This window comes from Choloepus didactylus, chromosome 1 (assembly GCF_015220235.1).
Source record: "Choloepus didactylus isolate mChoDid1 chromosome 1, mChoDid1.pri, whole genome shotgun sequence".
Taxonomy (NCBI): Eukaryota; Metazoa; Chordata; class Mammalia; order Pilosa; family Megalonychidae; genus Choloepus; species Choloepus didactylus.
In genome coordinates this window covers 208,201,116-208,224,778 of record NC_051307.1, presented here as the reverse complement: position 1 = coordinate 208,224,778, position 23,663 = coordinate 208,201,116, and the positions used below count along the sequence as shown (strand labels likewise).

Here is a 23,663-nt window from a genome sequence, read left to right as displayed (position 1 = left end):
TGCTGAAATAGCAACAGCAAGACTAGAGGAGAGAATCTGTGATCACCGTTTGAATTTGTTCATAGGCTAACAGCTGTATTACAAACCAAAAGGAAGAATTCCGTTGAAGAAAACCAAATTCTCTTTTATATGAGAATGAGAGAATTGATACAATGTCTCCATTTTTCTTCTCCTTCAAAAGGGGGCTGCTATATTAATCCACCAAAGACTGTAGATCTGTTTGTCATTAACATAACAGTTGCACTTGGGTTGAAGTAGAAGCTTTTTCTCCAATGAGTAAATTCAGTAAATACATTCAAACATTCATGGTTCAAAAAAAAAAGAAAGAAACTGTATTACTCCAGAGAAGGACATCTCATCTGCTGGCACTGAGACAGACAGAAATGTGCAGCTGTTTCCTGGCTGACTGCACCATACTTACATCCAGCAGACCATGGGCACCATCACTGCTTTCCTTGTTGGCTCTACACATGGCTTGGTAATCATAAAGGGTAATTCTGTAGGAAACAATGGAAAAGAGGTTGACTAAACAAGAACATACGGAACCAAATGATGCTGTGTACCAGCAAGATGAGCAGTCTCTTGACACTACATCAAGTGTGACAGTGACAAACAGCTGCAGGCCTAACGGGGAGTGACAAACAAGGAACTCGAAAGAGGCCAGGACTGGAGACCCAGCCATGTCACCCCTTGGAACCTGAGGATCAAAAGGGATGTACGTATTGGAAAGGGCAGGGGGGAGGTGTGAGCCTTACAACTTGATGAGCGTCAAGATTGTCTAAATTAGGACAGCTGGCATGCACCAGGATGCTCCAAAGGAAGATTCTGCTCCCTGGATACTGGGTCCTGAGAGGAATCCACTTGGGCCATGTCTCCAAGGTCTAGGAAAGTTGGAAAGGGCCACTTTGGGTTAAGAAATGGCCAGATCCTCTGTCTCTCTCAAGCACTAGGAAACAGGCCCGGATCAAGATGTCTCCAGCACTTTGACAATTTATCAGGAAGCAGCTGACCCATCAATCGTAATTCTCACGCTTACTCTCCTCTATACCTCCTGGATGTATTCGTTCTTTCTGGTAGACAGTGCAGTTTATGAACTAACAAAAAAGACCTTACCCCCCCCCCCCGCCCACTCTGTGATAAAAATACCACTCTCTTCCCAATTATGGTCTTTACTCAGTTGCAGAAAGGTGTTACTTTATAATTGCACCAAATATTTTAGTTCCCCATCAACAGTTTTACAAAGCAAAGGTGGGTGGCAGTTTCTGGGTAGCACATTATAGCATTTAGATGGGTTGTAGCCAAAGGAGTCCTGCAGCCCTGTCCTGCCTTCCAGTGCCTCCCCTCCCTCCACTCATGGCACCCCAAAGGAGAGACACTCCAAGTCAAGCCTGAGTTACATCACAGTCGTCAGGTGAGATTTTAATACTTCAATACATGTACTTCCAAATGCTCAGAAGGAATTCTCACAGGAATTCCTTTTTTAGAAGAGAACAGTGCTTAATGATGAGCAGTTTAATGCTGCACTCAGAGTGAGCCTGAGAATGAGCAAGGGTGTTGGATCTGTTTCTGTCCCTAGCACTGCACCCAGCACTGAGAAGGAACTTGGTTTGAAGAGGCTGAATGAGTGGAGGAATGCCTGATTGTATGAATCATGGATAGATAATGATGCTTCTGAGACCCAGAGGTCCACTGCAAAATGGGATGTCTTCCTCATTTGGACAGGTGACTGACATTGCAGATACAGATTAAACAAAGAGCCATCTATGGCTCCTGACCATCCATACACAGTACTCCTTGGGCAGCAAAGCCCAAAATGGTACCAGTGGTCACATAATCTCTCTGCAAGTCCCCAAGACCTCTTCCTCTTCAGAACATCTCCTCTAATCTTGTTTACGGTTCTCTGGCTTTTTTTCCCTCATTGAAAACACAAATGGAACCTTTGTTTGATACAGAAATAAAGCCCATGAGCCAGCAAAGCACCAGACAGGGAAAAGTCCCCAAACTTCTCACAGCAGTGCTCCACACGGACACAGGCCTGACACTAACCTGAGCCCCAGGACAGTCTACAGAATCCACTGCAGACTATGATGGACAACTCTAATTGAACCCTTGCTGAGCCACCACACTGCCATCTCCACATTCACCCAGGGCATTACTACAGATGTCCCTGCAAGGGCTCTTCTAGGATTTGGGAGAATTATCATTGGCTTAAATCCTTTTCCTATTGCCCAGCTCTGTCCCCTACAGCTGGCTCGTGTGTATGCTTGGAGTTCCCCAGACATGGACATCATATGGCCTTTGTTTGAAAGGTTGTTTGTGCCACTTATTCACAGTGTAACCTTGAGCAAGTTGCTCACCATCTTCTGAGCCTTCATTTTCTCATCTCTAAGACGATTCTCAAAATGTGTTGAGATTTAAACAGTAAAGCACATGAAAGTGCCCTGAAACATACTTGCAGCATGCCTGCCTTGTTATGCTTACACAGGAGGCTTGATTTCCCCACTTATAAGTTGTGCTTTCACCTGCCCAACAGAGTTGTTTTGAGAACTAACTGATAAAATGGAACTTCACTGAAAAGTATTACATGATAATATCTCCATACTATGATTGGTACTTCTACCTCTTAAGACACCAAAAAATCCAAACCACTGCTCCTGTCTAACAGGTTGTCTTGTGTCATGTCTGGTTTTCCCTGGAACAACAGGAATCTATTTTATTCTTTGTTATAGTTTCAGCTTTTCAAGCTGCACTATTCCCAAAGGCTCAAGGGTAGACAGTGTGATAGAACTGGTAATGTGCCAACTTTGAAGTTGGTGATGCCTGAGCTTAAATCTTAATTTGGTCACTTAACTACATTTTTAACTCTCATGTGCCTCAGTTTCCTCACCTGTGAAATGATGAGAATAATGGCTACCTCACAGGGTGATTGTGAGGAATAAATGAGATCATCTGTGTGCTGCTTGTAGCACAGTGCCTGGCACCAAGAAAGCATTCAGCAGAAGGCAGGGCTACAGCTGCTGCTATGAGTATTAGTCTGCTTTTCTCTGCCATTAATAGGAGGAGTATTTAATGCAATGGGAAGGGACTCAGGCTTTACCCAGCAGGCTGGAGGATGGACAAGTCTCTTGGTTTTCTTAGCTCACTGGCATGCATGATGCAAGGTAAAATCTACCCTTTGTTACTGCAGTACTACGGAGGTACCCTGAGACGCAGTGAGGGTTATGAAGAGATGGTGTAGGAACTTCTATCCAGGGACTTCTTAGATGAGAACTGCAGTAACAACAGCTGTTACCTACCTACTGAACTTTACTGAGCAAATGTTAGCAAGGAACTCGTCCAAGCAGGTCCCTACAAGATAGAGCTCATCACTCCTGTTTTACAGAGAGGCAAACCAAGTCTCAGCCAGTCAAATAACTTGCCCAAGGCCACACTGCTAATAAGTGGCAGAGCCAGAATTAGCTGGGGGCCAAGCTGAACACCCCTCACCCTGCATTCTGCTCGGCAGCAGGCTCTGACAGATTCTAGGAAATTCTCAGAATTCAGATGTGCCCCACCCCCAGGGTCCTATCTGAATGCCACAGGAAATGCTGCCCAAGATGAGAGCTCAGAACCAATGTCTGGAATCAACTTTCAACCCAAGCCAAAGGGCTGCCCTGAGATGCCAGGACCAGGCTGGACCAGGCTGGCCGGTCTTTCCATTGCCCCATGCCATGAAAGGTGGCAGGAAGCTCAGGATTCTCCTTGGATGTTTTCAAAGGCTCCTGCCCACATGCTGGAACCAAACTAAATAGCTCTGGAGCAGCCCCTGGGCCAGGATCCCCATCTTTCATTTCAAAAGGAGGCTTTCCTGATACTATTGCCATGGAGGACCAGTTACAAAACAAGCCTTTCCTGTCTTCACGCTTAGACAGCTTTAACTAGATGTTGCAGAAAGGGAGACTTCCAGATTATTACCCTTTTTGAAGTGATTTTGTTACTGTTTTAAATAACTACATTTTGTGGCTACCTGTATCCTGTTCGGCTGATTATAGTTAAAGAACATGATAATTGCCTGCTTTCATTCGGCTCTAAAATAAGCCCCGAGAGTTGTGCCCAGCCCATGACTGATGCCGAGTGCTGCTGCGCTCAGCTGCGGGGGTTTATCCTCCTTGCAGATAACAAGCCCGAATCACCATGACATCACCGCCAGGCTACTTCACCACAGCCCAGAGGCTTGCCTCCCAAGACCTTATCATTAGCATCACTGTACTCCTCAGATGGGTCTCTTTGAAACTCCGACAGACAGCAGATATAATCTCTGAAGGAGAAACTCAAAGCAATGCAAAACCAAAGCTTGAGCAGCCCTCAGTGCCCTGAGCTAGTAAAGCCAAGGAGAGCAGGCCCATCAGAGCAGGATGCATTTAAGGTCATTTTCCTGATACTGGTCTTTTCCAAATGAACAGAAGATCACGACCAAGAAGAATATTTCTCCTAAGATTTAGCAGGTGGCATTTCAAAGGCACAAACGCAGCTAAATCAAGACTTGTTGAGTAGCTGTGGGAACCAGCACTTCTTAACCACCTACTATGTATCGGTGAGGCTGGTTGCCTTATCTGCAATGATTCATTGAATTAGCTCCCTTTGGCTAAACTATTTGCCTAAAACCAATCTTAAAACAGCTTAATGTTTGCAAAAGCACCTGTAAAAAGCAGGACAAGGGAGGCATTTGACACAGAGCCTCCCTGTAGGACATTATTAAGCAACTTTGAATTTAAAAGTACAAGGAGGAAAGTGATTCACTAAGGTAGCATGTAAATAGCACACATTGCTTGTTCTCCAGGGCAGCTTTCAACTTGCAAGGGAAAAGTACAAGATGGGGGATGGGGCAGGAATATAGGAAAGTTTTAACAAAGGGACTGTTACCATGTGAAGACTTTACTCTCCTATCTTAAAAAGCCAGAGGAGTGGGAAGCTCACCTCATGCTTCTGAGTGCAACAGAAGATCCAAAATGTGCTCTCCCTTACTTCTTGTATTAATCACCATCCCGTTCCACAGCAACTTCTCACAGAGACTGGACTGTTCTTTAAGATCAGCGTGGCATATCTAACACAGCTGAGGGGGTGAATTTAAATGACCCTGGTCCTCCTTGCCTTTAAGCCCTCTGACTGGAAATTACCAAAACAAGTTTAGTTAATGAGCACATGGCTGCGAATAAGTTTCACGTGGCTGCATGAGCAAGGAGCTGCTCACACGGTATTGGGCCCACCTGGAATCCACTGCAGACTCCTGACGGGGAGACTTATCATTCTGCAGATTGAGCAGAGAGTCTGTCGGCACCAAAACACCTTCATGGGCAGGTATTGATGATATAAAAAGAAGCAAAGTTGCAGACACTGCCCTTGTCCACGTCTCACCCGGGTAACAAGAGCAATAACAATAAAAATAATCAATAGCTTTCTGCAAGCAATGTAGGTGTTATCTCCTGTGTCAGTAGCATGGTTATATTCTTTTTTTCTTTTTCTTTTTTTTTTTTTTTTGAGTACAAACATCTCTTTTTAATATTTGGATTAATCGGTCTCTCAGTCCCACATGCACACATTGTTGAGAAGCCCAGTGTCTCTCTCGGTGATAACCCTTCTCCTTTTCCAGAGGTTTTTCAATCAAGAATTCCTGGTTGGGGAGAAGAGGAGAGAGCTGTACCAAGTCTCCAGTGAGTCCCCTTGGCTTCTTTGCCTGTAATTCTTGCCACTGCCACATGATGTCACTATGAAGACAGGCGCAGTGCATGGCTTTCTGCCAGGTCAAGGTGGAGGACGAGGCTTTAGAAAGGAGCTTTACAACACCCACAGTGAGTGGTCCTCCAGGGGACACAATTCCACTCCAATAAGCAGCAAGGATTAGGCTCCCAGGTCTACCACTCATTAGTTCAAGTTCTTGTCCTCATTCTGAGGTCATGCCCACTGTGCTAAGGTGACTATGCATACTATAGCTTTGAGCTTGAAACATCAGACTTCTTCCCTCATGCTGAATTTCCCTGTGTGTTAGGATGATCTTAACTGACATAAGAGATTCTAATAATGCTGTACCCCACAAGGGAAGACAATCAGGATCTTCTAATTATTTATTCCCAGCAGCTCCTGGATTTAAAATATAATTTTCATAGGTGCTCCCCAGGAACCTTTGAGCTCTACATACCAAAGTTTGTTGAGAGGCAGACTTTTTCAGGCCAGAAAATGCCCCATTAAGTCCCTTCCACAGAGTAAGCAACGGTTACCTACTGACCTTACCTTTATATAACTAAGAGAGGTCATTCATGAGATCCTTCTCAGACAAAAAAAAAAAAAAAAAAAAGAAAAAAAAAAATCAGCACCAAGCTAACTGGCTATCTCTAGATATTAAAAACAGCTGCAAGTTTTTCATTTTAAAATTTTTATTTGTAGGAAATAGCTTTATTGTTTTTCTGTATATAAAGGTAATATAGGGTCACTGCAAAAGACATTCAGAAATATAAAGAAAAAAAATAAAATCAACCTTCATGCCACTATTGAGAGGTAACCACTGAATATTCTAGTGCATATTCTTCTGGATTTTTTCTATGTATGCAAATCCATATAGTCCTTTTTTTACAAAAACCAGCATTTGATCACTTATACATGCTTCTGGTTTCTTTCTTTTTTTACATAAAAAATATTTTGTGACCATCTTTGCAGGTTAATGCATGTACATCATCTATTTTAAGGGCTACATGGTGCTCCATGATAGCAAAATTCATATACCTTGTCCCCTACTGTGGGCATAAAGGCTGTTTACAGTTTTCTACAATTATAAATGACATTGTGATGAGCATCATATTATAAATGTCTTTGTCCTTCACAATGCCTTTTTTTTTTAATTAGGAAAGTTGTGAGTTTACAAAACAATCATGCATAAAATACAGGGCTCCCATACACCACCCCACCACCAATACATTGCATTGGTGTGGAACATCTGTTACTATCAGTGAGAGCACTACTTTTATAAATTGTACTTTTTTTTTTTTTAACAGTAGTTACCTTTGTTAAAATTGATGAAAGATTATTAAAATAGTTCTGCCATCCATTATTTACATTAGGTTTTTATCCCCACATACCACCCTATTAGTACCACCTTGTATTGGTATTGTACATTTGTTATAATTCATGAAAGAACATTCGTATAGTTGAACTATTAACAATAGTCCATCGTCTACATTAGGGTTCACTGTGTTGTACACTCCTATATTTATCTTTTAATTTTTATTCTAGTATTATATACATCTTAAAAATTCCTCTTTTAACCACATTCACCTATAAGTTCAGTACTGTTGATTACACTCGCCATAATGTGCTACCATCGCCACCATCCATTTCCAAAACTTTACCATCAGCTTGCATAGAAATTCTGTACAAGTTAAGCATCAATTCCCCATTTTCTAACCCCAATCTATCTCCTGGTAACCTATATTCTACATTCTAACTCTATGAGTTTGCTGATTATAATTAGTACATAACATTGAAATCATATAATATTTCTTCTTTTGTTTGGCTTATTTCACTCCATAAAATAACATCAAGATTCATCCAAGTTCTTGCATGCATCAGGACTTCATTCCTTTTTACCACATTTTGTTTATTCATTCATCGGTTGATGGACACTTGGATTGCTTTCATCTTTTGGCAACTGTGACTAATGCTGCCGTGAACACTGGTGTACAAATATCTGTTTGAGTTCCTGCTTTTAGTTCTTCTGGGTATATACTTAGTAGCAGGATTGCCAGCTCATACGGTAATTCTATACTTAGCTTCCTGAGGAATTGCCAAACTGTCTTCCACAGTGGCTGTACCATTTTCCATTCCTATCAGCAATGAATGAGTGTACCTATTTCTCCACATCCTCTCCAACACTTGTAGTTTTCTGTTTTTTTCAATAGTGGCCATTTGAATAGGTGTGAAATGATATCTCATTTTGGTTTTGATTTGCATTTCCCTAATAGCTAGTGATGGTGGGCATCTTTTCATGTGCTTTTTAGCCGTTTGTATTTCTTCTTTGGAGAAATGTCTATTTAAGTTTTTTGCCCATTTTTAATTGGGTTATTTGTCTTTTTATTATTGAGAAATAGGATTTCTTTATATTCAGGATATTAAAGCATTATTGGATATGTGGTTTCCAAATATTTTCTCCCATTGAGTAGCTTGCCATTTCACTTTCTTGACAAAGTCATTTGATGCATAAAAGTCCCATTTATCTATTTTTTCTTTCTTTGCTTGTGCTTTGGGTGTAAAGTCTAAGAAACCATTGCCTAACACAAGGTCCTGAAGATGCCTCCCTACATTTTCATCTAAGAGTTTTATAGTCCTGGTTCTTATATTTAGGTCTTTGATCCATATGAATTAATTTTTGTATATAGTATGAGATAGGGGTCCTCTTTCATTCTTTTGCATATGGATATCCAGTTCTACCAGCACCATTTGTTGAAGTATCTATTCAGTCCTAGTTGAGCAGATGTGATAGCCTTGTCAAAAATCAATGGGCCATGATTATTAAGATGGAAACATTAAAATTTTACATGATGGAAAAAAAAAAAAATCAATGGGCCAACCTCTCTCTCTAACTAAGCCACCTTGGCAGTTGATCTCACTGCCCTCCCCTCTACGTGGGACCTGACTCCCAGAGGTGTAAATCTCCCTGGCAACGCAGGATATGACTCTGGGGGATGAATCTGGACCTGGCATGATGGGATTGAGAACACCTTCTTGACCAAAAGGGGGATGCGAAATGAAATGAAATAAAGCTTCAGTGGCTGAGAGATTTCACATGGAGTTGAGAGGTCACTCTGGTGGACATTCTTATGCACTATATAGATAACACTTTTTAGGTTTTAATGTATTGGAATAGTTAGAAGTAAATACCTGAAACTACCAAACTCCATCCCAGTAGCCTTGACTCTTGAAGATGATTGTATAACAATGTAGATTACAAGAGGTGACAGTGTGATTGTGAAAACCTTGTGGATCACACTCCCTTTACCTAGTGTATGGATGGATGAGTAGATAAATGGGGACAAAAACTAAATGAAAAATAGGGTGTGGGGGGATGACTTCGGTGTTCTTTTTTATTTTAATTTTTTATTCTTATTCTGATTCTTTCTAATATAAGGAAAATGTTCAAAAATAGATTGGGGTGATGAATGCACAACTATATGATGGTACTGGGAACAGTTGATTGTACACCATGGATGCTTGTATGCTATGTGAATATATCTCAATAAAATTGAATTTTAAAAAAATCAATGGTCAAGAAGGAATTCAAACAGCTCTTCCTTTGAATAAAGAATTTCTGTTCCCTGTAGGGTGTAGGCATGCTTGGCCTATGCAGACAGAAAATCAGCCCATGACTTGAAAATGACAGTTTCTTAAAGGACTCCTTACCAAACATCCCACTATATATATTCATTCACTCATTCATTTTCTTGTATTTATTGAACACTAATTATGTTCCCAAAATTAAAACAGGGGCTGGAGATAACAAAGTAAACAACACAATCTTTACCCTCACGGAACCTACAGTATAGAAAAGAGCCTGACACAGCTTTTTATGTATTTGAAATCAAATGGTATATATTATTGCATACATTCCTTCTTAAAACAATGTTATTCAGGTATGTTTTCCTATGTTGTCCACCTATGACTGATAATAAATTGCATTTTAATATATCTTAACTGTGGATATCTTTGTATGTAAATAATAATTTTCATTCCTGGTTATTTCCTTATAAAGTTTTCTGGGAGGAAAAAAAATCAATTGGCCATAGATGTGAGGGTCTAATGCTGAACTCTCAATTCAATTTCATTGGTCAATATATCTATCTTCATTTGAGTACCATGATGTTTTGACTACTGTAGCTTTGCAACATTCTTTATAGTCAGGAAGTGTGAGTCCTCCCACTTCATTTTTCTTTTTCAAGATGTTTTTGGCTATTAGACGCTCCTTAATTTTCAAATAAAATTAATAATTAGCTTTTCCATTTAGGCAAAGTAGACTGTTGCAATTTTGATCAGGATTGAGTTATATCTGTAGGTCAATTTTGGTAGAATTGACATTTTAACAATATTTAGTCTTCCAATCCATAAAAAATTCTAGCACAATGTTGAGTAACAGCGGTGGGAGTGGGCAACCTTGTCCTGTTCCTGACCCTACAGGGAAACTTTCAGTCTTTCACCATGGAGTACGATGTTAGCTGTGGGTTTTTCCTATATGCCCTTTATCATGTTGAAGAAGTTTCCTTCTATTCTTATCTTCTGAAGTATTTTTATCAAGAAAGGATGCTGGATTTTGTCAAATGCCTATCTGTGTTATTTGAGATGATCATGTGGTTTTTCCCCTTTGATTTGTTCATGTGTTGTGTTACATTAATTGATTTTCTTGTTTTGAACTACCCTTGCATTTCTGGGATAAAACCCACTTGATCATGGTGTATAGTTCTTTTAATGTGCTGTTGGGTTTAATTTTCAAGCATTTTGTTGAGGACTTTTGCATCTATATTCCTTAGAGAAATTGGTCTGTAGTTTACTTTTCTTATGTTATCTTTATTTGGCTTTGGTATTAGGATAATATTGGCTTCACAGAATGAGTTTGGTAGTGTTCCCTCCTCTAATTTTTTGAAAGAGTTTGAGCAGGATTAGTATTAATTCTTCTTGGAATGATTTGTAGAATTCATCTGTGAATACATCTGGTCTTGGGATTTCCTTTGCTGGGAAGTTTTTGATGTCTGATTCAATCTCTTATAATTGGTCTGTTGAGGTCTTCTATTTCTTCTAGAGTCAGTGTAGATTGTGTGTTTTTAAGGATTTGTTCATTTCATCTAAGTTGTCTAATTTGTTAGCATACAGTTGTTCATGGTATCCTCCTATGATCCTTTTCATTATTGTGGGGTCAGTAGTAATGTTCCTTCTCTCATTTCTGATTTTATTTGCATCTTCTCTCTTTTTTCCTTTGTACATCTAGCTAAGCGTTTGTCAATTTTATTGATTGTCTCAAAGAATCAACTTCTTTTTAATTCTCTCTATTGTCTTTTTTATTCTCAATTTCATTTATTTCTGCTCTAATCTTTGTTATTTCTTTCCTTCTGCTTGCTTTGGGATTAGTTTACTGTTCTTTTTCTAGTTCTTCCAGGTGTGCAGTTAGGTCTTCGATCTAGCTCTTCTTTTTTAAATATACACATGTAGGGCAATAAATCTCCCTCAGCACTGCCTTCACTGCATTCCATAAATTTTGATATATTGTGTTCTCATTTTCATTCATCTCAAGATACTCACTGATTTCTCTCGCAGTTTCTTCTTTGGCTGTTTAAGAATGTATTGTTTAACTTCCATTTACTTGTGAATTTTCCAGTTCTCCACCTGTTCTTGATTTCCACCTTCATTCCACTGTGGTCAGAGAAAGTGCTTTGTTTAATTTCAAACTTCTAAAATTTGCTTAGACTTGTTTTGTGACCCAATGTGTGGTCTATCCTGGAGAATTATCCATGCACACTTGAGAAGAACATATATCCTGCTGTTTCAGGTGCAATGTTCTATATTTGTATGTTAGGTCTACTTCATTTATCATATTATTCAAGTTCCCTGTTTCTTTATTGAACCTCTGTCTAGATGTTCTATCTATCAATGAGAGTGGTGTACTGAAGTCTCCGACTATTACTGTAGAGACATCTTTCACTCCTTTCAGTTCTTCCAGAGTTTGCCTCATGTATTTATGTACCTCAATGCATACATCTTTATGATTATGCTTTCTTGGTGGATTGCCTGTTTTATTAATATATAGTGCTCTTATTGTTACTTATAACAGTTTTTCTTTTAAAGTCCATTTTGCCAGATATTAGTATAGTTACCCCAGCTTTTTTATGGTCACTGTTCGCATGGAATGTCCTTTTCCAACCTTTCACTTTCAACCTATTGTGTCTGTGGGTCAAAGGTGAGTCCCTTGTAAACAGGATATAGTTGGATCATACTTATTTAGACATTCTGCCAATCTGTGTCTTTTGATTGGAGAGTTTAATCTATTAGCATTCAGTGTTATTATTGTAAAGGCAGTACATAGTTCAGCGACTTTATCCTTTGGTTTTTACATGCCATACCTTTTTTATTGTCTCTCTTTTTACCTTTTTAGTTACCCTTACTGATAATCTTCATTCTACACTCTACTCCAAGCCTCTCTCTCCTGTCTTTTCCTTTCAATCTGAAGAACTCCCTTAAACATTTCTTGTAGGACAGGTCTCTTGTTAATAAATTGTCTTTAGTTTCTGTTTATACATGAATATTTCAAACCGTCCTTCATTTTGAATGACAGTTTTGCTGGATAAAGAATTTTTGCCTGGCAGTTTTTCTCTTTCAGTACCTTCAACATATCATACCAATGCCTTCTCACCTACATGCTTTCTGATAAGAAATCAGAAACTTAGACTTATTCAGAACGCTTGTATGCCATGAATTGCTTTTCTCTGGTTGCTTTCAGAATTCTCTTTATCTTTGGCATTTGACATTCAGATTAGTATGTGTCTCAGAATAGGTCTATTAGGATTTATTCTGTTTGGAGCACATTGTACTTCTTAGACGTGTACTCATGTCTTTCACAATAGTTGGGAAATTTTTGGCCATTATTTCCTCAAATATTCTGTCTGCCCCTTTTCCCTTTTCTCTTTCTGGGACACCCATGACATGTATGTTTGTGCACTTCATGCTGTCATTCAGGTCCCTGAGACACAGCTAAATTTTTCCCATTCTTTTCTCCATCTGTTCTTCTGTCTGTAAGAATTCAATTGTACTGTCTTCTAGTTCACTGATTCTTTCTTCTGCCTATTCAAATCTGCTGTTGGATGCCTCTAGAGTTCTTTTAATCTCTTCTATTGTGTCTTTCATGCCCATAATTTTTGTTATTTTTTTTAATATCTTCAAATTCTTTATGCTACCACACTTTCTTCTTAACATTCCTTATCTCTTTAGCCATGTTTTCCTTCATCTCCTTGGATTGATTTAGGAGATTAGGTTGAACATCTTTGATAAGTTGTTCCAAATTCTGTGTCTTCCCTGAAGTTTTGTTTCCATGACTGGGCCATATCTTCCTGTTTCTTAATATGACTTGTAATTTTTTGGTGATGTCTAGGCTTCTGATTATCTTGTTTAATTTACTCTAGTGGACAGTATCTCCCAGCCTATACAGTGCCAGTGACCCATGAAGGGGACAGAGACCAGCTCCAAAGGAGATCGGGAATGCACTGGGCAAGTGGGGAAGTGTGGGGAACAAGGGGTTGTCTATACAGCTTCATTTCTCAAGGATTTTTGAGACGGATATCACAGGAATGGGATTTCAATATGTAGAGAACTTGTGTTGTCTGAAGCAAACTGGGGCATGCTGGATGTGGCAGAGACTATTAAATAATCTCCCAGTATCCATTATCCTCTACTGTCTTAGGGGCAGAACTCTGAAATTTCACTATGCACACTTCCCAGGATCCTTTGTCACTAGGTGAGGCCATGTGACTAAGCAGAATTATTGTATGGGAGGCTGCTTAATGAAGAATTTTTGGCCTTTTGGACCTCCATGAATCCCCCTTCTGCCAGCCTGGATTTCAGCTATGATGGCTGGAGCTCAGCAACCATTTTGGACCATGACGTATCCTTGAGTTTGAAAGCCAACTGGAGGAAGATTGAGAGAAAAAAGTTGCAGTTCTCGTTCCATGATTACAATATAAGGCCCCTAAATTAGCATTTTCAGACTTCCTTCACACAAGTGAGAAAAGGACTCCTGTGTTTTAAAAGTTCCTGTTATTTTGGAGTTTCCTATTACTTGCAAGAGAACCAAGTCCTAACTGATACACTGGACTCCAAGTTTGATTGAAAGACTTTCTTTCACTAACTTTTGAGGCAAGACAAACATGAATGTGAAAAAGAAATCTCTGCATAAAATACTTTAGTCTGCTTCAACTATGGAAAAAGATGTGTGGTGACTAGGAGCATGTCTCTGGAATCTGAGAAATATGAGTTGAAATTCCATCCCTACCACTCACTTCCATGGGTGAAGTTGGACCAGTTCCTGAAATGCTTTAGGCCTCCACTTCCAGGGCCTCTTTTGTAAAATGGAAACAATGTTGTAGTTACTTCATGGAGTTGTTATAAGGATTAATTAAGGTAATACATGTAAAGTGCTTAGAATAATGCCTTGTCTATGGTTATTATTCAATAAGTGAGACATCCTGCTATTATGATGAAGATGAGTGAAGTTACTTTTATTGTTGTAACTGGGAATCCTCAAGCAACAGTTTTAGGACTTTTAAGAGTGGTCTATTGGAATTTCCATGTCTTTGCATTCCAGAAAGTTTGGCCCAGAAACACACTTGCCCAAGCCAGTCTGTCTTCTTGTTCCCTTCAACACCACCTCTGACAAAACATACTTCTGTGGAAATGGTCAGGTCAACAGGAAGCCAAGAAGCCATTACATTCATTACATGAGTTGTTGAGTATTAAACATTGGTGGGGCACTCAGCATTAAAGGAAAGCAGCCATCCAAACAAAACAGACTTTTCCTTTAACACTCTTAGACTCCATGGCCAGGGCATTTCACAGAAATGTAATGTAATTACCAAAGACAGGGAAAGTTTGCAGTCTCCTGCCATTGGGAGTTCTGTACAGAGATGGGGTAGAAACAGTCCAAGTCCTGAAATGAACCTGACTGTGTCACCTTTCAGAAAGGGGGATTTCAATAGCAGAAGAAGCTGCCACAGGGATTTCTATAAGTCAACCATAGTACTTCACCAGGAGGACATCCACCAGGCCCCTAGGGAAATTATGAGTGGCTTTGGAGGGATGACATCTCAGGCATGCTGCAAGGGACACAATAAAAAAATGGAAAAGACAAAAACCAAGAAAGAGAGCGATGATCTGTAGCTCCCACAGCAAAAACAAATCTTTGCAAGCAATTTCTCTGCAAGCTGAAGTCCGGGTGTGTCTCAATTGGTCTTTCTTTCCTCAAGCATAATTAGATACATAGAGAACAAGGGAAGAGATCCATTGGCAGAAACCCCAAGGATAAAAGCAAAACACCCAGGGCAAGTGCTCAGGTTGTGGGTATTTGATGAGAGCAACAGCCATTCTTTCATCCTTCAGTGAGGATTTATTTTTTTATCCATTTTTTTGAAAGCTGTTCCTCTTTCCTTAGGCTCCATATTGAACTCATTCCAATTTTCCCTTCAATCTTCCCTGGTCCAAATGTCCTAAAAGTCAGACTTGCCCCTCTTATCTAATAGCAAGCTCTTCATATCCAAGCTAAATCCCAACTCAACTCCAGTGAGCTGTGTTCTATTATTTGTAGGGGGACAGAAGGAGATGAAGTCGGAAGATGGTAGAGAAGCCACTGATTTTCCTTTCTTCTTAGCAGTCTGCTGGGCACTTCATTGTGTCACATGAAACCTGAGTTTTGATCTTGCTGTTTACATGCTTGGTGTTTTGCGCTAGTAGGGTAGTGCCAAAGAGTCTCCTGCAGCCTCTACAAGTTGCTGAAAGTGGGTCCTCCACACCCCTGACGGGAGGAAGCAGGTTCCAAAAGATAATCCCAATAGACCTCAGAAAGATGTGCTGGTGGCTCTTTGGTCTAGGAAAGGAATCCAATCATTTTTGTTTGTGTGCTCTCAAGTCAAAAAAGAGGAAGAGGAATGGAGGAAAAAGAAGGTGGTAGAGGTCCTAGATCAGAGAGATATATGCAGAGCCCCGGTTTTGTGGTATGGCTCATCCATGCCAGCGGGCTGTCCTCTGCAAGGCCCCTCCCTAGGGTCATCAAGGGAGACATAGAGGCAGGAGCTTGGGAGGACAGGATGGAAGTCTGCATGTACCCTCATGCTGGGGCACCTCAGTTACTCATGCGTTATTTTATTTAATCCTTACTTGTAGGTACAAATAAATTTTTTTGTCCCATTTTGCTGTGGAGAACTGGAATTTGGTGAGTTACAGTTGACAGAGGTCAGCTAGCTCCTAAGTGGCAGCATCTGGACGGCCATCCATGCATTTTTAAACTTAGGATTCTTCTCTCTGGCTGCACATAAGAATCATGAGGACATCTTTTGAAGAGAATCAGTGCATGGGCTCCATTCCCAGACCAATTTGCTCTGTATTTCCAGGGGCTCAGCCTGAGCACAGGTGTGTTTTGAAAGCTCCCTAGGAGATGCTGATGCACAGCAGAGTCCAGACACAGAGGCCCACTCCCAAAGCTGTGCTGTGGAGGGAAACGCTGTGCAGTAACCACCTTTTGACTGCATTGAGCTTTTGCCACAGAGGGCAAGAAAGAGGGAAATAAATGAATTCTAATAAAAGGATTTTGAAATCAGATTTTATTTTAGTAGTTGCCAGAGGGACATGGCACCATCAACGACAGGAAAGAGAACCACAGAGTATGGATTTTGATGAACATGAATGCAAGGCTTTTCCTAGACATGAATGTGAGCAAAATAGGAAAACAGCTGATATGAGAAACCCTATGTGAGTCACTCGTCAGGGAATCCACTGACTTTCAATGATAAGAATGAAGAAGTATTTGAAGTTCTCTTTTTGGAACACAAAAAGCTGACCAGGCATATGGTATCATATGAGAAAACACGGGAAGTCTGGGGACATGGTTTGGTCTAAAGATTTATCAACTTCAGCTAAAAGAAGCCTGGGTGATCTTATCACTCGGTTGGCCTCCCATCCTGAAAGTTCCGCTTGCCCAGATAAGGCGCTGCTGAGCCAGCACCTCCCTCAGCTGTCCTTCGCCTTTCACACGAAGCTGAAGGGGGCTTTGTACACAAGGCTATTGTGCACAGAACCAAGCAAAGGCCAAAGCTAGAAAATTCTCACCGTGCTAAGAGAGCAGATTGTTTGAATTCAGCTCTGCCACACAGAGACTTTGGGCAAGTCTATAAAACGGGCAATATTCATACAGAGGGCTGGCTTCAAGGGCTGTAAACTGTGCAGTCATATGGAGCTATACCCTTAGAAGGGCCCCACACTTGGTCTGATGCTCTGCTGCTGCTCTATTGAAATTCGTAATGCTTTTTGAACAAGGGACCCCACAGTTTCATTTTGCACTGGACCCCACAAATTATATAGTTGATCCTGTTTATATCAGTCTCACAGATTTGTTGGAAAGAATGCAACAGGTAAGATCTGTTAAGATCTGTGAAGCACAACACAGGCAGGTGCGGGGCAGGAGCTCAGTGATGGCAGCCATTGTGATAATTTTCATACTGCCGAAGCTATTGGTATGTTATTTAGCCCCTAGATACTATGTCAAATGTAACCTGGGTGAATAGAGTAGAGTCTAATGTTTCTGTCAAAGGACAAGCTAAAGTAATGAGAGTGACAAATTTTGCCTCTTAGGCTGTTTGCACACACACTGCTGTGGCACTCTCTCCAAATGCTCTCAAGCTGTTAATCTGTTTGCACCAATAGTGGTGTGCTTTCCACATGGCAGTGCAGCTCAGAAGTGGATGTTCTTTCCTTCTGATGGCACTGCCAAGTAGAATGACTACTGAGTCACCAAGTAAGTGGTCAGAATAATTAGGCAAAGTTTTCACTGCCACACAGGCAAGCACCACCTCCCTTCCCTAGAGAGAGGGGAATCAAAGTAGGGATAGAGGAGACAGATGGAGGGAGGGATTGATAAAAGGGACTAGTGTTCTTCTCTTGGGGCTCTTTCTGGAGAAGATGGTTTGTAGGGCCCTTGTGTATGAAACTCATTTCTTTAGGACTGGGTATAAGCTTTGTGCCACTTGGGCATTGTCCAAGATGCTGGGATGAGAGCTCAGCTCATTGAACTGATCCTCAGCTCTCCCTGGGCTCACCCATGACACCAGAGCAACTCAGCCTTTATGGACCCATGTTGGGAGTGGTCTAGTATAATATGGTACATTCCTTCTATCCCAGGGTGCTGCCAGTTACCTCCAACTACCTCCTGTCAGTGTTTCCAAGATGCAGATTTCCTCTGAATGGAAGGACTGTCAAGCTTGCGTGCTGAGCAAGCACTGCACATTGGGAAGGGCAAGGGCACTTGTCTGGTTTCAAGGAGAACTAGGGTGCTCCAACACTTGAGACCCCATCACCGGGGGTTGGGGGAAGCCTGTGTGAGATGCATGAATGTGGAAGAAACTTCATCTGGTGCCAAGCAGAAAGCAAAGCCAAGACTGAGCAAAGATCCACAACAACAAAAATCACAACAGCAGCCAGCAATTATTGAGCCCTTAATATATGCCAGGCACTGTGCTAAGCACTTTATGCTTATTATTATAAGGGAAGGCCAAAATTATTATTTTCATATTCATTTTCCACATAAGAAAACAAAAGCAGGGAGAGGTAATCTGACTTGTTCTAAGTTATGAAGCTAGTCCATGTCAGTCAGATTTGAACCCACCCTGACTGACTCCCAAACTCAAACTCTAAGTGCTCTGCTGGCCCCACTGAGGGGCCTTCAAAGAGGCTTGGGAGGTTCATCAATTAGTTCCTAGATGACAGCAGTTGCTGTTCTGATTGAGGAAAGTTCTCAGGCCTTCCCTTTTCTCAAATATGTTAGCTACTATTGTAGTAAAACAAAGTTCAAATTCATACTGACCATGCTTTCACCCACATTAAGAAGATGACTTGGAATTTAAAAATACCACTACAACCATTCTCATTCTCCCATTGAACAATGTGAAAGGAATATCCAGGAGGGAAAAAGAAAAAAAATGGTTTTGTTAAAGAAGTTGAAAGATATGCTTTCAAATGAAGAACACATGTATGATCATTCTTCATCTTTTGTTCCCCCCACTCCCACCAAGTTGAAAACAAGTGAACATGATACAAATGTACACATCCACATAAAGATATGAAAAATTGGTGGTGCCCTGGATGGTGGATGATCCAGAAGCTGCCGTGGGAAGCTTTAAGAAGCTGTGGAAAACTCCACAGCAACCCAAGCCCAGCTCCAAGTAGAGTTTTAAACACATGTACCATGACTCCTGGGGAAAAAGAAAACTGCTCTTGAAGTTTAAAAGGGGAATTGAGTGGGGGTGAACAATCTGCTACAGGTCTGCCTGAGAGCAAGTGAATAGGCAGAGATTGCAGAAATGCTGGAGTTTTGCCAGTTTTTTATATCCTCCCCCCCACCCCCCCACCCCCCGCTCCCGCTTCTGGCACAAATAAGCTATGGAATTTCAAAAATCGGGTCATCATTTTTAAATTCCCAGCTTTCAGCACAGCGCTCAGTTGGTCTTGTTGACTGGCTTAAAAGTCCGATTTCCTGAGCTAACACTTCCTGGCCCTTCAGCTGTGGGGTAGTAATAAACTGGGGAGTGCCTTTCCCACTGGCAGCCAACGTGCAATAGATCTCCCAGGCGAGCTGGAGGTCCATCCTTGTATTTCCTGCTATTACGTATTTAACAGAATCAAATACTCCCACTAAAACACCACTTCAAAGACCAGCATTATTCCAAGGAGGCCAAGGAAAGGGAGACAGTTGACTCCCAGGGAGACGTTACTGATGTCCTGATCACATGGGGTGATGGCTTTTCCCACAGCCTTCTGTGATCCCAGGAGCAAGGAGGCCGTGGGGCTGTGCGAAAGCCATCCTACCCAAGCTTCACTCGGAGTCAACGGGCGCTGTCACCACCCAGGGGGGCAGTACCTGCCACAGGTGGAATTTGATGTGATCTGGATTTTTCTTTAGCAGAACATTTAAATTTGCCTCCATCCAGGAGCAGGTTTGGGAACTTTCACTTGATTTTCTAAAAACGTTGTCACCAAATATCTAAATATCCCTTTCCATCCCTGAGGTCCAGGTTCCTAGCCAGCTTCCCTGCTTGTCAAAGTAAAACAAAATATACTCCTACTTTCCAACCTGGTGAAAATGTCTCCTTCTTCTTGGCCGTGAATGCTTCGGACCGATATAACCCTGTCACCGTGAAGACTCTTACTTCAATAAACCCCATGCTGGGCGAACAGGAAACTCATTGTGAGCCCAGCTTCTAAGACTCTTAACACTCATGCAAGAGGCATCGAATTTCTGGAGCAGGAACACCAATAGAAACCAGCCCCCGGGTCAAGTCTGGGCTTGCTTTATTTGACCTTTGTTTGTTTTATTTTATTTAGGCAACCTCTTGGGCATGGGGGAGGTGCACAGGGCACCATAAAATCCTTACCTTTTAAAGGAGCCCATTGTTAACAATTTGTTCATCACGGCTCCCTCGACCTCACCAAAAAAGTCTCCAGTCTGTGGGGAAGAAAAGAAGGCACATGGGGAAGCAGAGATAAATATTGTGCCCAAACAGCATAGAAGAAATGCAAATGTCAGTCTGTGTCCTGGAACAGAAAGGACTGTTTTTCACCAAGCAAAAGGTAAGTTTTCAGGAGTACTGTAACATAAAATGGAAAAGGTCTTAAGAGCCATGATGAATTGTGGGCTTACAGAGTAAACCAGTAAGCAGAGGTGAGTGTTTCCATGATGTGTGGAGGAAGAGTCATTACATAACACACATTGAATGCTGGGATTCACACACACACACACACACACACACACACACACACACACACCATTACCTTTGGATGGAATAGGCATTAATCTGCACTCAGGCTCTTGCGCTTAAAATGCTACTTCATAGAGACAGAAATAGGCTGTGAAAGCTTTCCTAATCAGTAATAAAAGAATTGTTTTAGAATTCCAGGATGACCTGTTTAGGAAGTGGCAGCAGTCCTCTTCATTGGCCCGATAAATTTCCTACAGCTGAGAATCCATCTTTTCTCAAAATCCCTTTCTGAGAGACTCTCTCATTTTGTCCATAGGCAGTTAATATGTTGACAAAATTAAGAATGTACAGCCTCTTACAGAGGACAGCATGGCCAATTAAAGGATTTCTAAATTCTCCCCCTTATGTCTGGGGCTGTCTTCGGGTCATTTGAGGCCTAGAAGTTCCTTCCCCACCGCCAAATTGAAGCTTTTTCAAGTCTAGTTCTTGGCACTGACCCAGATTTGCAATCTCCGAATGGTGGAATGAAGGACTAACATCCTTGTGCATTCCCTCCAGATTCCTGAAACCACCATCATCCATGGTGCCTCATGGCAGAGGGTATATGCAGTGCAACAGAACAGAGCTCAGAGGCAACAGCCTTCCTCTGTCAACACCCTGGAAAGAGCCAGTGTATCCAGGACAGAGTGCGCTGAGGGTTTACAGTTTGTGGGTGGGTGGGGAGGGCCCTCCACCAATTGTAGAAATTCCAGAGGCTTCAGAACTAAACCCCAATTCCATTACAACCGAGTGCCCTCATCTACACACCTGGGAGTTTTGGGGCAGAAAGGCACGTAGACTTTGCCAATATGTCAAGAAACAGAGAATGACGAAGAAGAAAATGACATTTCTCTGACTGCATATTGAGCATTGCCTTTTTCCCTCCAGGGAAATTTGGAATCTTTTCCAAATTCTGTGGGCATCTGCTGCTGCTAGGAGCAAGCAGGACGTTTGTATTTCATGTGTGTAAATGTGTCAGTGGAACTGATTGTTAGATGAAGAAGAATTATCCTAATTGGGGTGCAGGAAGTCAGACAACATTAAACAAGTCCAGGCTGAGCAGGCTGGAGGGCTGGCTGGGTAATGTTGCAGGCCCATCGACAGGGAGAGAAAGCAGGGATCAGAGCCCATATGGCCATGGTTTCTTAAGAGTCACTATTTCAATGGTTAGTTTTGTTGGCAAGTCTGGGATTCACCACTAGAAGACCTGTGCCATATACTTCCTGCACCCCATGAACCGGTTCCCGTCTCATATCTACACGACCATGGCAGAAGGACAAAGCTCCTATTCACTGTCAATTAATTTTGGCCCTTGCTCCATTGATTCTTGAATGTCTCAATATTTCTCCTCCCAGTCCAAAGGGCATACCATCTTGCCAGGGAATACTGCCCTGTGAGCCATATTATCAGAGGTCTGTGCACTTCCTGCTCCTCAGAGACCAGCCTTGTTCTCCAGGCTTATTCATTCTGTCTAATGTCCATTAACCGTCCAATGTCCAGTGATGTTCAGAATCTGAGGAGACTGTATGGACAGTTTGAGTCTCGAGAGAGTGGTTTTTCTCATATCAGTATAATTTTTCACATATCAAAGGTATGTTTAAAATCCTACAATATTGTCAGGGATAAGAGGAGAAACCAATGGAAGCACAATTCCTCATGTTACCTGCTCAGATCCTTTGGAGCCGCACTTAAGGACAATTAACTAATGTATTAAGCATGAATGGACCCATTACACTGTTGACACAGTTTAAATTATTTCTAAAGGACTTCGTTATAAATTATTAGGAGCCTTTAATATTAGAGTTAGGGTCAACCACCTTCATTTTACAAAATCTGTCAGAAGGCCCAGCAAGATTAAGTTTAGGGCCCAAGATCCCAAAACTAGTGAAGGAAAGAGAACTAGCACTACAAACCATCTGCTTTCTCATGTCTTGATACACTATACTTTTACCTTCTTTTAATATACAGCTTTATTTCTAGTTGCAAAGTTTTACTGCAGAAAGTTTTCATGGGGAAACCTGTTTCTCTGCTACAATGCTTTTTATTTCATCTTTCATTTTGCTGAAAGTGTTCGGTCCCATAGCTTGGTCGCCTTCCATGTCATTACTTTCTGCCCCAGACTGCACACGGCACAGACAAACGAAGAAAATTCCTCATCTATCTCTGGATCATTGTCCCTTGGCATTGAGAACCCAAGTTAATTCCTGAACTTAGATAACAGATTTTAAAAAAGCAAAAGCCAGAAAGAAAGCCATAAACAATTATCATGTAGGAATATATGTATTATTTTTAATAAGGAGATAAAATATCAGGAGGAAATCTCCTTAAAGTTGTCCTAACTCTTTAAGGAACATCCACCCTTAAGGCAAAAAATTCTTTACGTGACACAGGCAACTCTGAGGCAAAGAGTTCTATACACTGAACATTTTATGAGTGAGAGAGCAGGCCCTGGGCCCCGCCTACCACCTCCACTGGGAGGTAAAAACTCCATGGGGCCTGCTGAGAAGTAGGCTGTGGCATTCTTAGAGAGTTGGAAAGAAGGTTTTATAATCTCCTGCTATTACCTCTTAAACATAGATGATTGTCTCAAAGTTTCAGCACCATAATTTGTTTCCCCTGACCCAAGCACCTTCTGAGCTCGTTACTTCGAGTTGGTAGAAACTGCTCACTCACCTGTGTGTAGTCTTCAGACACCAGAATAAATCCATTATTGTCTATGAGGTAACAGTTCACAGTCTAGAAAATAAAAATCACAGTTTCAACGTTGGGTCCTGAGGCTGCTTTTACACATAATGACGTATTTCCAACCTAAGAGAAACCTATTTTTTTGGGGGGTGGGGTGGGGGGGAGTTGTTTTCAGAGAATTAGAAATGCCTGGTGGCTTTAGGAGTTAAGGCCAGGGTTAAGTTAACCCTAGTGTTTGCAAAAATAAAACAACAGAGAGACTTGAACAACCCAGGCTGGGATAAAAGAATATGCACTAAAAAAAAAAAAAAAGAATAATTACAGTTTGTCTTCTTTTTTCTTTATATGACCTGAAAATATTTCCAGGAACAAAGTGTGCCGAGACCCCCAGCGTGTATTCTAAGCAGTTGAGGAGCAGGC

The 23,663-nt window shown here is 41.3% G+C and overlaps 1 protein-coding gene across 6 annotated transcripts in view; it reads right to left on the bottom strand.

Moving 5' to 3' along the window:
• CACNA2D3 (calcium voltage-gated channel auxiliary subunit alpha2delta 3) overlaps positions 1-23,663 on the bottom strand; it is a 1,184,653-nt gene that overhangs the window by 95,856 nt on the left and 1,065,134 nt on the right. For all 6 annotated transcript variants that reach the window (XR_005210766.1, XM_037798412.1, XM_037798419.1 and 3 more), the window contains 3 exons: positions 23,232-23,294; positions 20,196-20,266; positions 422-497 (listed from right to left, as the gene is read on the bottom strand). Coding sequence is in view for 5 of the 6 variants with exons in the window: in XM_037798412.1 (XP_037654340.1) it covers positions 422-497; positions 20,196-20,266; positions 23,232-23,294 (210 nt within the window). In the remaining variant the exon portion in view is untranslated. The remainder of the gene's footprint in view (positions 1-421; positions 498-20,195; positions 20,267-23,231; positions 23,295-23,663) is intronic.